The 12,350-nt window shown below is 39.5% G+C and overlaps 2 protein-coding genes across 2 annotated transcripts; both read left to right on the top strand.

The window, feature by feature from the left end:
• The first annotated feature begins 4,222 nt into the window (after positions 1-4,222).
• Positions 4,223-5,244, top strand: LOC134453686 (P2Y purinoceptor 13-like). Its single transcript, XM_063204472.1, has one exon. It carries the CDS (start codon positions 4,223-4,225, stop codon positions 5,168-5,170), a length of 948 nt encoding a protein of 315 aa, XP_063060542.1. The 3' UTR covers positions 5,171-5,244.
• A 4,464-nt stretch (positions 5,245-9,708) lies between these two features.
• Positions 9,709-10,695, top strand: LOC134453862 (P2Y purinoceptor 13-like). Its single transcript, XM_063204611.1, has one exon. The coding sequence runs from the start codon at positions 9,709-9,711 to the stop codon at positions 10,693-10,695; it is 987 nt and encodes a 328-aa protein (XP_063060681.1).
• The last annotated feature ends 1,655 nt before the right edge of the window (positions 10,696-12,350 follow it).

The raw sequence follows: 12,350 nt of genomic DNA, 5'->3' as shown, positions 1-12,350 counted from the left end.
GTTAGATTTGCAAAAAGCATTCGATACTGTGGACCATAGTATCTTGCTGACAAAGCTGAGGGCCATTGGTTGTAATAATACAGCAGTTAAATGGTTTGAGTCATATTTGCAAAATAGAAAACAAGTGGTGGATGTTGGGGGAGCGCTATCTAAACCACAAACCGTGCAATGCGGGGTCCCCCAGGGGAGTGTCCTAGGCCCCCTTTTGTTTCTTTTATATATTAATGACCTCAAATCAGTGTGTTCGTGTGAATTGTTTTTATTTGCTGATGATTCTGCATTAGTATTTTCACATAAGGATAAAAAGATTGTTGAGTCCATCTTAAGCTGTGAACTTTTAAATGTCAGCAAGTGGCTAGCATACAATAGATTATCTCTTCACTTAGGCAAAACTGAATCCATCTTGTTTGGATCTAGAGTGAAGCTGAACAAAAATCCTGGGTTTGCTGTACTAGCTGGTAATGCTGCACTACAGGCTAAGGATTCAGTCAGCTATCTTGGGTGTGTGCTGGACAGTCAGCTGTCTGGAGTTGAGCAAGCCCAGAAAGTCATTACTAAGGTAAATCAACGAGTACGTTTTCTGGCTAGAATTGCGAAGTATCTGGACACAAAGGCTATGATGACCTTGGCAGGTGCTATTATTCAACCCTACTATGATTACGCCTGTTGTTCTTGGTATAATGGCCTAAGTAAGTATTTTAAAAACAAGCTTCAGACCTCACAAAATAAACTGGTAAGAATCATACTAAACCTACCCCCAAGAACCCACCTTGATCCCATTCACTTTCAAAGGCTGGGATGGCTAAAAGTTGAGGAAAGAGTTTGTCAAATTGAGATAACCATGGTACACAAGATTTTAAAATGAGCTGTTCCTAAGTATTTAAGTAACTTTTTTAGGAGAGTGCGGGATGTTCATAGCCACTCCACTAGAGGGAGTGCCACTGATTTTGTTCCTCCTAGAGTACAGACCAAAGTAGGAAAGGACTCATTTTTATCTGTTGCATCAAGTATGTGGAACAGATTACCAAGTAATGTAAAGACAATCAGTAACTTAGATGGGTTTAAACGTGCTTTGAAGACGTGGATAAGGGGGCAGTCAGTGTAAGGAGTCCTTATTATGCTATATGTTGTTGTATGTTGTTGTATATTGTATATAATATGAAATTGTGGAGCTTTTATATACAAAACAAGTAGGGAGTCCTTATGTTATGTTGTTGTTGTATGTTGTTGTATATTGTATATAATTTGAAATTGTGGTGCTTTTATATGCAAACCAAGTAATGTGGTATTGCAGTCTTAGTAGTAATTGGTGTTTCTTATTTATTCATTTTCAATGGAGTTTTAGTTGCCACAACGCCACTCATGCCATTTTAACATCTGCTGCCATCCAACATCAAGGACCACAATGGAAATAAGCCCTTAGGCTTTATTGTGTAATCCTGACTCTCTGTTGTTTTCTTTTAGTGAAGTATGTGGTGTGGTTTTTGCTTGAAACTAATCATGTATTTGCTTTTATTCAAGAACTGAGACTGTCAAATAAAGTCAATCAATCAATCAATCAAATGGCTCAGCAGGGATTTGTGACGGTTCTGTTCTCTGGTTTGTAAAGATGTGCGCACATTCTGTACCTTATCATGGAAGTTGTATTAGAAGTGAAGTTAAAGGTTCCTGACATGACTTCGTTCTCCCAAAGACTTGTTAGTTTTGTCCTGCGACATGTTAGCATTTGCTAACTTGCTTTCACTTACTCTTATCTATCGAACGCAACTTCATTATTTCCAGGGGAAAAATTACACGGGCAGATACAATTATAAGAAGCATACAGCCCCATTGGGACCCATTCATTATTTACTTGGCTGCGAGAACATAGCTGCAGTGCCACTCCTGGCCACCAGCTAGTGAACGTTCTCGTACAATATTCCATTTTCTCTGAATTAGCCTCCCTGCCGACCCGGAAGGTCTAGCTCGCTGACTCTTGACCCACCCGTGACCCCTCTTATAGGAGTCACAGATCCCAAAGGTCAGGCGGCGTCCCTGTGTGGATTGAAAAGGTTAGTGTGATGTCTAGTCTGTGACCTAGCATCTCAACAACCTTGACTTTGACAGCTGTGGTTTTATGGGGTTTTTTTTATACAATCTGGGTTAGCACCACAACATCCCTTTCTGACATCGTCCTCTTGTGTGCACAGTTAATCCATGGATACCATGGCTCTTGATACACCAAAGACTTGTTGCCTTGGTCAAATGCAGCAGCAACATGTGCACCAAGAATTTCTCATTTTTTGAACTCTGTTGTTCACACACACACACACACACACGCACACGCACACGCACGCACACACACACGCACACACACGCACACCATATGGGGGGTGCTGGGCTTTGTTCTGGGCCCAGCCGAACCTGTCAGCAACTCTTGCTACAATTATAACCAGGACACAGTTGAGAGTTGTGGGTTTCTCCTTTACGGCTTCTTGAATAAATCTAGGTCAGTGGTGCTCAAACTGTGGTACGCGTACCACTGGTGGTACTTGAGACATCTCTGGTGGTACTTGGAAGAATTCATTTTTTTGTGCATTGATTTGAAGGCTGATCAAGTTGTTGCAGTCGAAAATGTCTCATTTTGTAATATTGAACTATATGAATCTGAAAACATAATGCAGAATAAGGCAAGCAAGAAATGTAAAAACAAACTTGCACTGAATGTGACCGTAGCTGTTGATGCCGTTATTATGAACCTCTCCTGTATTGACTGGCAAAAGTGAACATGGAGGGCCTTTGCCGCGATATTCTAATGTTGTTTTTCAAGGTGGTACTCGGAGAGCTCAATATTTTCTCAGGCGGTATTTCACACAAAAAGTTTGAGAACCACTGATCTAGGTCAAACCACATTCAGTTCATGGTTAGAGTGTTGACAACTTGCAGCACAAACTCTGACCTTCTACATATTATCATAATTCGAGTCCACACAATGTTGAAGTTAGGGGACTCATGAATAAAGGGTAAACACATGAGAGTGTTTTCTATTTATTCTGTGTATATAATGTTTAATGAGTACAGTGATAAAATCGATAGTGTCTCTATATAACAAATTGATTGTTTCTTTATCTTACACAGTATGTGCGCATACAAACCTAATGGTGTGTAGCCTACGAGCTCTTCGTTTTGGTTTCAGTTCTTAGGTACAGGGCCGTAGGAGGCATTGTGTGGTTTTTTGACCACACATAGGTGTTAAACAAACAAAACTCTGAGACAGAGATCCCTCTGCAGTTTAGTTGACAGAAGATCAATAAAGACAACATATAGTTGACAGCGGTTTAGTTCACAGGAGAGCAAGAAAGAGGTGAGTTGTTTTTCCATCATTTGCCATCTTGTAAATGTTTTTATGTTCAGTGGATAAGTCAGAGATATGGTGTGTTTTCAACTTTTCTGATTTGATTACATTACACTGCAATGAAAATGGTCACACAACAAGCAGTCAAACTGCAGAAAAAACCCAATCAATGCAAATAGACAACTTTGAAAATTGAAATCACCTTGGCATTTCGGAAGGTCATGCTGAATACACTACGAAACCAACCTGTAACAAAGATTTTATAAAAAGTGTTAAAGGGGTATGCCACTATTTTGGGGCTTAATACAGTTAAAATCGTTGGCTGGGGTTTATAAAGGTGGTAAAGTGTCTTATTTTTCATGTTAAGCGTTGTCTTGCTTTAAGGCAAGTTAAAAGAGGGAGTATGTCGCTAAACTAGTGCTACATGCTACACGGATCCATTGACTTTCACTAGCTTAGCGACATGCTCCCTCTTTTAACTTGTCTTAAAACAAGACAACGGCTTACATGAAAAATAAGACACTTTACCACCTATATAAACCCCAGCCAACGATTTTAACTGTATTAAGCCCCAAAATAGTGGCATACCCCTTTAACATGAATTAGCATAAACAATTAGCAAAGGCCGTCTAAATTGGGTCAGCTGTGGCCTAATGGTTAGAGAGGTGGTCTTAAGATCAGAGCCCTACCTCTCCCTACACCTCCATCCATGTACCCTGGCAAGGCAACTTACCCCACATTGCTCCAGGGACTGTAACCAATACCCCAAATAAATGTCGCTTTGGATAAAGGTGTCGGCTAAGTGTAATGTAATGTAATTGTGTCATACTGTGTAAGCAATTCTAATCAACTACCATGTTGTTCTTCGTCCATCACAGCTCTGTTGCCATGGCTTCTGTGCTATCGGACTGTGGGGTCGACTTGGACGTGGCCCAGCTTGTTATCATGGGTCTCTACTTTGTCTTGTTCATTCCTGCACTTCTACTCAACATCATGGCAGCCTGGATCTCCTGGAAGCTGAAGAACAAGTCCTCCTTCATCGTGTACCTGAAGAACCTTGTTGCTGCTGACCTACTGATGACCTTGACTTTACCTATGACAGCAGCAGACCGGATCCCTGGTGTACCAGTGACACTGAGAGCATACAACTGCCAGTTTGGACGTGTGCTTTTCTACCTCTGCATGTACATTAGCATTGTCCTGATGGGTGTCATCAGCCTGGACCGCTTCTTCAAGATCGTCCAGCCAGGTGGGAAACGTCTTGGCCAGAGTGCCCTGTTTGGGAAGGTGGTCTCTGCTAGCATTTGGATAGTCCTCTTCAGCATACAGGCCGTTCCCACAATGGTACTGACTAACAAACCACCTGAAAATAACACTCGGGCCCTGTGCATGGACATGAAGACTGATATGGGCAAACAATATCACACAGGGATAATTATATTTTGCCAGATCGTTTTCTTTGTTCTGTTGATCATCATCGTATTTTGCTATATATGCATTGCAAAACGAGTCATTGAATCACACCGTAACTCTGGTAGTGTGAATACCAATGGAAAAAGGAAAATCAAAGCCCGGGTGTTCATCGTTCTGCTCGTGTTCCTGGTGTGTTTTGCTCCCTACCACATCACACGCCTTCTCTACGTCCCTCAACAGGTGAAGAACAGGATCAACTGCCAGTGGGCCTCGATGAATGTCGCTAAAAATATCACCCTGTGGCTGGCCACCACCAATGTCTGTCTGGACCCCCTCATTTACATTTTGCTGTGCAAAGCCTTTCGTAAGAAGTTTTATGAGGTCAAAACATCAAGTTTCCGCCACAACCGAGGACATCAGTGAAGACATTAGGAACACCTGGATACAGTAGCTTGGAGCGTGGGCCTAGGCGTAATAGCTTACTGTTGCTTAACATTGTATTACATTATAATGTACGTATATATTTAAATGTTGGTATGACCATTCCTTTAAAATGTTTGGATGTTGAATGTTAACCTGGGACATCTTGAATGTCCATTGACGAAAGAAGAAAAACTTACAATGGTTGTACACAGTACATCACTGTGTGAGAAAAACTGTCTACCTGTAAACCACATAATTACTGCAAAGCCATTGATATGCTTATGAAACCAAGGGGAAATTAATAAAACACATCCAAGTTTTGTGGCAATAAGTCTTTTCTGTGCAAATATTTTTTTTAATTGCTATTACCACCATAGTAATAACAGCAGTTCAGATTAGAACAGCTGGTAGTTTATAATAATGACTTCTTAAGCATGTGTTAAGCATGGTTTAAACTTAGGTAATGCTTAGCTATCTCTCTTTCAATCATGTGCTAACTATTATCTCATGTGTTAACCATCTTATTATGACTCATCACTTCATCATTAATAAGTATTGTTTGTGAGTGGGTGATGCTTGGTTAATTCACTCCTCATTTCTTAAGCATGTATGTTAATTGTTTGTTTAAGTGTTATTTGTTAGCAAATGATTAAGGAAGGCGTTAATTTAGACGTACACAGGGTGAATTCACCATGCACAAACCCTTAACAAACAAAGCTTGTTAATGATTAATACATTAATCATAATAAAGAGATTATGGTCAACAAATGATTGAAAGAGGGTTAACTAAGCATTACCTAAAGTTAAAACAATGCTTAACATATGCTTAACAAAGAGTCATGACTTTAAAATGTTGTGAATAGTGATATAATTGTAATGTTAGCACATGTGTTTCAAGTCACTTTGATAATAATGTTTCGTGTTCTTTATCTTCATCCAATGGCTGTTATGTGGCATATGAGCATGTGTGATATAGGGGAATGTAACAAAACAAAAACATTACATCACAAAACACATCACAACATTTCAATTATATTTTACTACACTCTGTGACCCAAGTAGACATTACTTCATTTGTTATCATGTTATGTTAAAACAACTGATCAGATTGTAAAACAAAGGCCATAGCCTAACTAAACATTTGGGCCTGAATGTGTTGGCTTGCAAAAAGCGAAATTAGCTCAAAACTGTGTGGAAATGTACACCAATTGCAAGTCATAAACTTCCCCTTACGATCAAACAGTGATAAACAACCTTTATTGCATCACAGTGTGCCTGCTGCTACCCAAATTCATGAGAAATGTCTGTGCAAAAGATTAATGTTGGTGTGACCAGGACAGCATTATTTTCAAGAGCAGACAAAACTCCACAAAGCTGACAGCAGTCCAGCACGCAAAGCCAAAGACACCTGTCTGCCCAAGCAACTCAGTTGACAGAAGATCAACAGAGAGGTGAGTCACCATCATGCAAATAGCTATAAATTCTGTGGAAAGTTGGTATTTGTGCTCTTGCGTTCCTGCATTGTTTCAAAATCCTTGACTCGTTTTTTCCCCCTTATCTTTATTTAGAGAACACAAAAGGTGATGATGTTCTTTCCTGATGAATGAGCCAGGTGTTGGCTTGATGAGACTGTAACAATGTTTGGTACATTTCTCCTCTCCATTAATTGCTTCAAAGGTGCACTGTGTAGGATAGTGGCCAGAAAAGGTATCACAACTACGTTGCTCATTGAAACTGTGCTGTTTACAGCTTTGACCTATTCATGAATATTTACTAAATAATGAAGTAATACAAACCCCAACTCCGGTGAAGTTGGGACGTTTGGTTAACAGTGAATAAAATCAAAATGCTATCATTTTCAAAACATTCAATCTATTCATTAGATGGAGAATAGTGAAAAGACAACATATTAAGTGTTAAAACCGAGAAAAAATATTGTTTTGGGGGACATATGTACTCATTTCTAATTTGATAAATGCAACACGTCTCAAAAGAGTTGGGATGGGGACAATGAAAGGCAGCAAATGTCGAGGAAGACTAAAAACAAAACAAAAAAGAAAAAAGACAACACTTAACAGTTAAATACATTAACCGATGAGATGATTTTATATAAAAACAGAGTTAATTCCTATCTTGGACATGATTTCACCAGCTTAAATGGTGGGTATATTCCTTGTCATGTTTTGCAAAGTTTTCCTTTCTGTAGTGCTTACAGTGTGACAGGTCTTCGCCAAAAGCCCACCATTTTATCACCTGCTGGTCCTTATGATGGAGCCAAACTGTTAAAACTCAGTAGAGAATGCAATTTGACCTTACTATGTGGCAGTAATCGAAGATCTCCCTTCAAAATATAATGCATGAGTGGCTTTTCATGCTGTTTAAAACCCATTTATACCATTCAGCACTGTATTTAACTCTACAGATGAGTGAGAACATCTTAACCAATGCACTACTGCACCCGCATGCCATCATGGAGTCTGACTTTTGAAGTTAGCACTAACACAAGTTGGATGGTCCATTTTCACTGTAGCACAGGATGTGCAATGCTCTATTATTGTCAAAAAGCATGGACTTCTACAACTTCTGCTGACTTCTGTAAGCAAAGGACAGTTTCCCATGTCTTCTGGGTCTATTTCAAGTGAGCTCAGGTGCTTAGGAGAATATTACACCCCTGTATCATTTGCACGCATTAAGCATTCTTCTATGGTCAATTTTCAATAGCTCCTCTAATTCCTGGAGTGGTAGAGTGAGACTACAGCCAATATATATTTCATGATGTCATGAACCTATACAATGATTTTAATAACAAATATACAAATATATACACTCAATCAAAGGGAATTCCAAAATGTATGTAATAACTATGGTAATTATTCCCTTTGCATCTTTATTTCTGAGTGACTCCGCCTCTCTGTGATGATCTTATACCTGGACACCTATTGTCCGTCAGTACAATTCATTTTGAAATGTTCTTCTTTGTTAAAAAAGTTGCTTGAAAAGAGAAAAAACTTTTCTTCACCAAGGCACTCCAAAAAGTATAGTTAAAAATGTCTTTATTATTATGACATGTCCATTAAGGACTTTTAAAATTGCCCACGCGTAGCGGCAGTTGAGCCTTCTGCCCTGAAGCAACTTTTTTGACATTGAACCTTGAACCAAAGAGCACCCACAAGAATACTTTTTTCATCTTCCTAAAGGGACTGAGCACGCCTCTGACTTCCAAACGTTCTTCTTTGTTGTTTTATCTTATTTGGATGTTTACTAAATTTCACTGATCCCCGTCCCAACTTATTTGAGACGTGTTGCATTTATCAAATTAGAAATGACTACATATGTCCCCCAAAACAATATTTTTTCTCGGTTTTAACACTCGGTTTTAATATGTTCTCTTTTCACTATTCTCCATCTAATTAATAGATTGAATGTTTTGAAAATGATAGCATTTTGATTTTATTCACTGTTTACCAAACGTCCCAACTTCACCGGAGTTGGGCTTTGTATTTACTATTTTGACCAAAGTATAGCACGTTTTGTAGCTAAAATTTATGGAAATTCAAAATAGCTGTTAGTAAAGAAGGTGCGCTCAACTCCGAAAAGCTTCTTAGAAGGTCTTTGGGTGCGAGCAAACAGCAAAGTTCATGTATAGTAAAAAAGCCACACTCCCGGATCAATTTCTTGCAGTTTTAATACTGGGTTAGCATGGCAGACAGACAGACGTTTCGGCCTAAGCCTTCTTCAGCGTCTTTTGAATTAAAGACGCTGAAGAAGGCTTAGGCCGAAACGTCTGTCTGTCTGCCATGCAGTATTAAAACTGCAAGAAATTGGTCCGGGAGTGCGGCTTTTTTACTATACAATTCAAAATAGCTGACCATTGAGATAAGCAGTCATGAAGAAGGTAACACTTTTAAATGGGCAGCATGAATTCTGGGAATAAACTACTGAACTTATTACACAGTGCACCTTGAAGAGAACAAGTCATACTATAAAAATAACAGTAACGTCTCAGTCCTGATTCTGGTTGTATGAAGGTATGAAGACCGCCTTCAGGATAGATGTTTATTTTTAATGGATATTTGCAAATGATCACCCCTTGTGATGCCCTTTTAACCATCAAATGCCCTCTATCACACACTCTGCCCAAATATTAGTTGACCATCTGTTAGTGCTAAAAGTGAAAGTTGTTGTGTAATTTGACTTGAGTTGTTTGATTACACTATACTGTTTGCTATAAAAATGGTCACCAAACAGGCAGCCAAATGTATGGACCTGTAGGCAATCCAATTGAATACTGTTTGAAACTCACGGTGCATGTGGAAACAAATGTAATGTATGTAAAAATAACTAATAAATGTATCATAGTGTTCATTTGATTTGGTGTTCATTTAACACCTGAAGAGTCACTTTAACATCTTCTGGACTGTGTGTATTTAGTCCCAGAGGACACTGTTTTTTTACTGTACAGCATTCAAATGGTCAACTGTGTAAGCATTTTCTAATCCATAACCCTACTGTTCTTCATCCTTCACAGACCAGCAGCTATGGATCCTGTTCTATTAGACTGTGGGATCGACCTTCATGTTGCCAACATTGTAATCATCTGTCTCTATTTTGTCTTGTTCATCCCTGCACTCCTGCTCAACATTATGGCAGCCCGGATCTCCTGGAACCTGAAGACCAAGTCCTCCTTCATCGTGTACCTGAAGAACCTGGTCGCTGCTGACCTTCTTATGACCTTGCTCATCCCTTTGAGGGCAGCTGACTGGATCCCTGGGATGCCCTGGGAATTTACAGCCTATAATTGCCGTTTTGGCAGCGTGCTGTTCTACCTCTGCATGTACGTCAGCATTGTCCTGATGGGAGTCATCAGCCTGGACCGCTTCTTCAAGATCGTCCAGCCAGGTGGGAAACTGTTTGGTCAAAGCCCCTTATTTGGGAAGGTGGTCACCATAGTGATCTGGATCCTCTACATCATACAGACAATTCCCACAATGGTACTCACTAATAAAAAGCCGACAAATTACACTTGCATGACCATGAAGACGGATTTGGGCATGCAGTATCACCATGGGATGATTATATTTTCCAATGTGGTTTTCTTTTTTGTGTTGACTGTCATTGGATTTTGTTACATATGCATTGCAAAACGAGTCATTGAGTCACACCATAACGCTGGGAATGTGAATATAAATGGAAAAAGAAAAATCAAAGCTCGGGTATTCATCGTTCTGGTTGTGTTCCTGGTGTGTTTTGCCCCCTACCACATCACAAGTTTGCTGTATGTTGAGCGGCAGGTAAAGAACAAGATAAACTGCTCCTGGGCCTCTCTGACGATTGCTAGAGACATAACCCTGTGGCTGGCCACCACCAATGTCTGTCTGGACCCCCTCGTTTACATTTTGCTGTGCAAAGACTTTCGGAAAAAGTTTTATGAGCTCAAAATATTTAGGAATAGGTTTTACACCACAAGCACGGAGAACACAGTGGGTTTCCAACAAAACACAGGACAACAATCAATAGATTTGTAATTCCTCAATGGTTTATTTTAACTTGCAATAACATAGCTGTATATACTGTGCATTTAAACCTGGGTGTGGCCATGTCCATAAAATAGTTATGTAATCTTTGGATGTTTGGATGTTGAATTTTCAATGGGACTTCTTGACTGTCAATTGACGCTGGAGGAAATTGCTGAAATAACAATGGATGTATACATCACTGTGAAGCAACTGGCTGAACAAAGTCAGTGAGAGTCTTATGAGACCTATTTTTTATTTTTATTTTATTTAACCTTTATTTAACCAGGAAAAATAAACCCGTTGAGATTAAGAACCTCTTTTACAAGGGTGTCCTGGCCAAGTGGCGGCTCAAGTTACAAAATTAAAATTACACAGTTGCATTAAAATAACAAATCAAGTAAAATAAAACTCAATTGAAACAGTTACAGACAATAGACTCTGTCTCAGGTGATCTCATCTTGGAATTAAAATCGTTCAATGGAATCAGATCTGTTAGTTTCAAGTCCTTTTGCAGATTGTTCCATGAGGTAGGGGCTGAAAACACAAATGCCCTCTTCCCCAGTTCTGTGCGGAAGCAAGGGACAGAGAGTAACAAATGGCCTTTAGAGCGCAGACCATAAGACTCAATATTCCTCACTGTGATTAGGCTGCAGATGTAAGGTGGCAGTAGTCCGAGTATTGCCTTGTAAATAAATGTATACCAGTGAGTAAGTCTCCTGGTAGTCAGTGAAGACCATTTAACTCTGGCATAGAGTTCACAGTGATGAGTTTGGGCCCTACAGTTAGTGATGAACCTCAGGGCACCATGATACACAGAGTCAATCTTACTCAGACATTGGGATGAAGCATTCATGTACAGCAGGTCTGCATAGTCTAAAATGGATACAAATGTTGCAGAGACAAGGCGCTTCTTAACATGAAAGGAAAAACAAATTTTATTTCTAAATAAAAAACCTAACTTTAGTTTAAGTTTCCTCACAAGATTTTCAATGTGGGCTTTGAACGTCAAAGTATCATCAAGCAAAATACCCAGGTATTTATACAAACGTACCACCTCAATTTCAGTTCCCTCAAGGGTGAGTACTGAGGGGATGATTGATGGTACTTTCCTTGGCTTTGAGAACAACATTTGCTTAGTCTTATCAGCATTAAGAAGCAATTTTAACTGTAAAAATGTCTGTTGGATTACATCAAAAGCCTTCTGCAGTGATTCAATAGCATTAACGGCGGATGGCCCGAAGCAATAAATTATTGTGTCATCAGCATAAAAATGCATGTTCGCATCAGACACATTCCGACCCACATCATTTATGTACATGATAAATAAAAGGGGACCTAAAACCGATCCTTGTGGCACCCCCTTGTGGACACTGACAAATTCTGAGTACAAGTCATCGTGTTTGATACACTGGGACCTACCACTTAAATAATTTGTGAACCAAGAAACAACATGATCTGAGAGACCAAAGCTGGACAGCCTCTCTCTGAGAACTGTGTGGTCCACAGTGTCGAACGCCTTGGAAAGGTCAATGAAAAGTGCTGCACAGTACTGATTTTTGTCAAGGGCAACAAGTATGTCATTGACTACTTTTGTGGCAGCAGTGATAGTACTGTGCTTTTTCCTAAAACCTGACTGAAGCCTTGAAAGAAGGTTGTTTGTGTAT

The sequence above is a fragment of the Engraulis encrasicolus genome, chromosome 8, assembly GCF_034702125.1.
Source record: "Engraulis encrasicolus isolate BLACKSEA-1 chromosome 8, IST_EnEncr_1.0, whole genome shotgun sequence".
NCBI classification, from domain to species: domain Eukaryota; kingdom Metazoa; phylum Chordata; class Actinopteri; order Clupeiformes; family Engraulidae; genus Engraulis; species Engraulis encrasicolus.
Note: the sequence above shows the minus strand (reverse complement) of the source record. Positions and strands in the feature narration are given on the sequence as shown.